General features: G+C 38.4%; 1 protein-coding gene across 1 annotated transcript in view; it reads right to left on the bottom strand.

The window, feature by feature from the left end:
- LOC117117841 (metabotropic glutamate receptor 3-like) overlaps nt 1-6000 on the bottom strand; it is a 48510-nt gene that overhangs the window by 12320 nt on the left and 30190 nt on the right. Inside the window, exon 4 of the mRNA XM_033262317.1 lies at nt 2166-2300. Within this exon, the coding sequence (XP_033118208.1) occupies nt 2166-2300 (135 nt within the window). The remainder of the gene's footprint in view (nt 1-2165; nt 2301-6000) is intronic.

The following is a 6000-nucleotide window of genomic DNA, read 5'->3' as shown; positions in this document are numbered from 1 at the left end:
CCGAATGTGCAATAATCCTATTATTCAAATTCCAAATAAATATAGGCAATATCACAGTAACCGGACACGGTAGTGTAATTTACATGAAATACAGGAGGTTTAAACAAAGCTTCGTCTAAAAATAGGTATGTTTAAAAAGGTGTTATCAAAATTGACACTACACATTTTGGAGTATTTAGATAAACTACCGTACGACTCTAATAGTGGTATTGAGCTCATGGCGAGAGCACTCTATTTAGTATTTTAACCACACAACATTATACACATTTGGATCAGATATATCACCTAACATTTTATACATGCACTATGCTGTAATAAATAAATGTTTTATAATTAAGTCGGTTTTATTACAATTTTATTGCGCATATTTTCAATGCCTAGGCGCTTTAAATTATCATGCCGTTCACCAAAGCAAATTCCCGGATGGAAAGAATTATTCATACGGTACCGATAATTTTATCCATCATTGTGAGAAGCCTATTGTATAGGTCTAACAATCTTCAATATTCTCTATAATATGGTAGTCTATCGATTTAACGTTACCATACCTACATTAATACTTCCAATAACGAAAATGTAAAATCGTGTTAGAATTTTGCTATCGACTCTGAATGGCCTTCATATTCTGAAATCACGATTCTTTATCTACTATTAGTTATACATGCGGAATAAAAGGAGGCCAACCCTTCCTGCCCCACCTCCCTCCATACAATCTTGGAACTCAACCTCAATTATGGTGGTGCTGGGGTGGTCGGGACTTTCACTTTTTGTGGGCTCCTCTTTCGAATTCCTGGATCCACCTCCAAAATGCTTATTTAAAAGAAAAAAAAAAACAAAAAAAAAAACATATTTAGCGAAGGGGATTAATTTACAAGTGGAATTTAGGACAAATTTAGGACGTTTGGTACCCTGTAATTCAAACCAACTCTGTTTTTGAGGCTTTATTAATGGTTTTGTTTGTTTGTTTGTTGTTTTTTCTTTTTTTTTTAATCTAGGTATGTCAGGCCTGATGTTACCATCAATATTGATGAAAGGCGGCCACAATATTTATATTCAATTATAAGCAATGAAATAGTCGCACCTGGGCTGAAACATAGCGAAAGCCACTTCACAACCCGTCAACAGTGCAAGCTGGGGTAAATAATCACGGCCGGCCGAGAATGGGTCTCAGCGTGTGGTTTTTCAAACCCTCGACAACGAAGTTCGAACCACCAGATATATTCCAGATATAGCCTTTTTTTTTTTTAATTTTTTTAAAATCATGATTAAACCAGGACATTGTATTAGGGAAGTGAGTACGTTCGGCCACCAATGTACTTTCCGGGGTGGGGGCGTCAATCAAACTTAACAACTGACCAATCAGAACAGTGCCAGGAGTACGCGCGTGTTCAACAAACACACGTGTTTTCCCCCAAATAAAAACGCACTGTTACGTACATTTCCGCTATTTGATTGTCGGACCTTATGAAGTATTAAGGAGCTTTCGGTTTTTGCGACGACACGACGCTAGAACGGAATCACTCATGCATGACCGTCCTACCTGGCGTCCTACGTTTTCTGCATACGTAGATTTGGCCAAATTGCGTTCCAGAATCTGCTCGACGAGGTGACCATAACGTTCTCTCATGCGCAGATGACTTTTAGTGACGTCATTACGTTCTACGTTTTACCGTCGTCGTGCAATCGAAATCCAAGGGGCGGGGTTTAGCGGAAAAGGTGTATTTTGTACTTTTGGATAAGCGACAGCTTTGTATGATTTTTGTGTCCATTTGCCTGGCGTAATAAGTGGAGCTGTAGCCTGGTGGTTAAGAGGCTAGCTCTTGCCTTCCAATCACAATGTCCTGGGCTGCTCAATTCATGTCCAGGTTCAGTAGCAAGATTTTTTTCCCCTCATGTCCAAAACAACTTCACTCCCTCAGTTGCACAATGATGTAGTGCTGTTGTGTATGTTTGTCTTGTGAAAAACAGATTGCTACTTATAGTTTGACACTGCTTGTATTGAACGCCAAAAGGACAAATTACAAAGACATTTTCACTGCCACTTGACTTTTCCACTACCGCCAATTATTATGATCACACTACCGCCACTTGTCACTTGTCTTTTTGGCGTTCCATATAATTGTGTCTGAAGACATAATATTGTAGGCCTATACATTAACACTTGCCTTTACATGACGTCACATTGTTGCTACCACCCGGTACATCAAAGGAGCAGCTATGTTGTTCCTCCCAGAATGACTTGAACCATTTGTTTCTTGAGTTGTTTAGTGGATTGAGAGACAGGAAATAATCATTAAATCCTAATTAAAAAAAAACACACTATAAATGTGTAATAAATATAGGGAACTTTAGACAAAAGTAAGATTTTAGAACAAAGTAATTCTTTCGAGGAAGAAGTTTGTCCACAGCAATTAAATACAAATGATTGTTATACTTATACAATTGTCAAATATTTAGAATGTATTTTATAAAAAAACTTCTTCTAAAGTTGATTCATTTGTTTCTCGAGGGAAACGATTATGTAGATTATAAAATCATACAGCAAAGTTTCAGTTGATATAACAAATATAATCAAAACTGGTAATTCAAACAAATTGGTGTACACTCAGAACGAAGTCGGCTCCACATTTCTTTGTTGAGTTCAATACCGACTGTATCGATCGTTAAGAAATAAACCATTGTTTGTTCGCCCTTAATCGCAATAAAGTTTTACTCGCGAAATTAAATTATTGTTATATAAAATTGTTATTATATCAGGCTTCGTATTCTTAAGTAGCTTATGCTTACTGTTAAAAAAATCAAAGATATGGCCTACTCAACTATAATATAAAAGAATAAAAGCGAAAGAAAATGTTAGTACTCGTTTGTATCATAATCCTTTGTTTTTTCTTTAAAAAAAAAATCATAATAGGTATAAACACCTGTTAATAGGCCGGGAATCTTGAGGGAAAGACCCAATATTAACGGCCTTGAACTGCGGTCGTAGTGGAGTGTGTTTGCAAATCCGTTGGTTAACCTCTTAGGTCAGACGGCTAAACTGGTGTTAATAGCCACTGTGTGTGTGCTGAACCGTGGGGATCCCTTGGTCCCCGGTTCAACCCCTATCGCTGCTCTCCTTGTGTTTCGGCTGGTGGGCTGAAATGCAATTTAGGATAGCGCACCGTCTTTCGGATGAGACGTTTAAGCCGTTGGTCCAGTGTGCATTGTGGCCCACGTGCACCTTAAAAACGCAGTGTACAAAGAATAGGAGATTGTCTCCCGGTGTACTGCCCAATCACCACAAAAAGAACCGCACTGGAAAACAAGTCTTCAGATTTTCCTGGGTTATCCTTGGTGTGTACACCAATTAAATCCTAAAAATTTTGGTTTGTAATGTTCATCTTATAAGGCACCGTAAGATAACAGTAATTTCTACAGTTACTGCGGTCAATACAGTGGCGGTCCAGGAGCGGAGAAAAAAAGCGCTATAGCTCACCCGCCCGCCCGACAAGCCAAAGATTAAACGTACTAAAACACGCGCGGTACCCCTCGTCCCCAGGTACAAAATAGAGAGCATCCTACCCCGGGACCATTGGCCATGCGGCTTGGGACCAGGTTCTTCAATGCCACCCACTACCTCAACCCCCAGCATAAATGCAACGCCACGAGGACGCGCGTGCAACGGATCCTCATTAATGACGATCCATTTCGGCTGCCAACGTCAATCAGCAGACGGTGTCGCGTCGTCTAACGCTCATCAGGAAGCAGTGTTGGGAGAGACTCAAGTGACGGCCTACGCCGACGCATAAGCTTACTTCTAAACTATAAAACTAAATAGTAGGCCTACATTTTACTTAAATGAAACCTGAGAATCGGAAAAATTGTCAACATTTCCATCGTGAAAGTTAGGCTAATGGTCGCGAAAATGATTTCGCTGAAATTTAGGGTCGCGAACAATTAGGGGTTTACTATACACTGAAAACACGCTTGCTCCCATAAGTGCTAATTACATACAAGATGTTATATTAATGTCTGGCAATGATTGTCAATATATCAAAGGTGTTCCTATTTTAATTTTACTACCATCTTGTATTTTTTTTTCTTTTGTCCACGCCTTTTTTTTTAATCAAATCGTTTTCATCTCAAGCTTTTGTGATTATACTTTTCTATAAGAAATAAAACGTTTAATTGAAATGAAATTTAAAATTTGTTGGAAGAGAGCTAGACGAGAATACCAACAGTGTATGCCTACACACAGCAAGGCGCTCACATATTCAGCAAAATCTCGTAATTGTATAGGTGCAATAACACTAACGAGTCATTTAACAATAATATTAAAAACCAGCATCGCTATTCAGTTATATTTATAACGTGAAAACCTATACATTAGCACTTACTTACGCGATTGCTCGCATTTTGTAACCCGATAAGATAATTTTCGGAGCAATTAGGTGATGAAACGCCGTTCACACGAGTATACACAATCCCGATACTAAGTAGGAGGCTACAGCGAAAGCATTTTTTTTTCTGGGTTGGGTTGAAAAACATATAATTGAAGTTGATATGTGATTAAATCTGTAACCATACTCTGCTAGTTACTAATCGAATATTCCTTTTGTTATGGAATATATCGCGTTGCCAGTCAAGGAAGTCAGAATGTACGAAATAGAGAATTGAATATTAATTGCTAATGTTTTTCACCTACTTTCAAAAAGGAAAAGTCAAACATGTTAAACACAAATGGCATTATTGTTTTCTCACCCTTTCACAAATATTATTCACTATTCTAATATATATATATATATATATACTTATATATATTATATATACATGTATATAAAGAAATAGATAAATAATATATAATATATGTAGGAATATATATAAAACCATAAAAGTATTTTATATACTGTATTTTACTGTGCCTTTTACGTAACTTGGGGCTCAACTTAGTACTTGCAGGGTTCACAACAGCACCACAAGGTTCAAATCAGCACCTATAGAGGTCCACTTGAGCAACTTAGCAAGTTCACATGAGTACCTTATCAGGTTAACATAAGTACCTTTAGCAGGTTAAAGCTTGGTTTCCATAAAATCGCTATTCGCTAATTACCCACAGCTTTTGGTTGGTGTCCAAACATCGCTAACACTTTCGCCTGTCTCTTATACACATCTAGATGTGTATAAGAGACAGAACTAGAGTATTATAAACAGAATATTTCTGGCTCATATTAACTGTATAATGTTTTTTGCTTTCGGCAGATGATTTCCTTTTCTCAAAACACAACTAACATCAACCTTTTACGATAGATTTACTGACGTTTTCCGCAGGCAAAAGCAGTACATCGCTTAAACGAACTACAGTAATTTAGATCTTGATAGAGTATTGGAACCGACTCCTGATATACCGTACTGGCCTAATTAAAAAAAAAAAAACTTGATGTTGGCATCCCAAACGCAAAGAGATGGACGAAGTGTTTACCATCAATATTGTGACCACTTTATTTGCCATTGGCGCTGTATTCACCAAGGTCACATTAAGGAGCGCGTGCCACGGCCGTAACAACAGGTTATGCTGCAACCATTTACCGGTTGATTGACTCGCAGTACAAGGAAGCACACCAGGCCTACCATTACACTTAGTGATTTTTGACAACTATGGCCTAATTAACGTTAGGCTAATGACTCGATAACAAGTTTCATAAAAATCACAACACAGTCTCTGCGTTTCTATTTCGTTGCATACTATGCATGAATGAATGGTATAAAAGGATAACCCACGAAAGTCTAGAAGAAGACTTATTTCCAGTACGGTCCTTCTGGTGGTGATTGGGCCGCTACACCGGAAGACAATTCCCTACTCTTTTCCGAAGAGTAACGTGCACATGGGCCATAATGCACATGGGACCAACTGTTAAACGTCTCATCCGAAGGCGGTGTGCTATCGTAAGTTGCACCTCACCCCCAAGCTGAAGGAAAGCAGCGATGGGAATTGAACCGGGGACCTTGAGATCTCCACGGCTC

Source organism: Anneissia japonica, unplaced genomic scaffold (assembly GCF_011630105.1).
Source record: "Anneissia japonica isolate Jap-2015-1 unplaced genomic scaffold, ASM1163010v1 scaffold288248_len282104_cov177, whole genome shotgun sequence".
NCBI lineage: Eukaryota > Metazoa > Echinodermata > Crinoidea > Comatulida > Comatulidae > Anneissia > Anneissia japonica.
The sequence above is the reverse complement of the archived record's forward strand: the minus strand, read 5'-3'. Positions and strand labels throughout refer to the sequence as shown.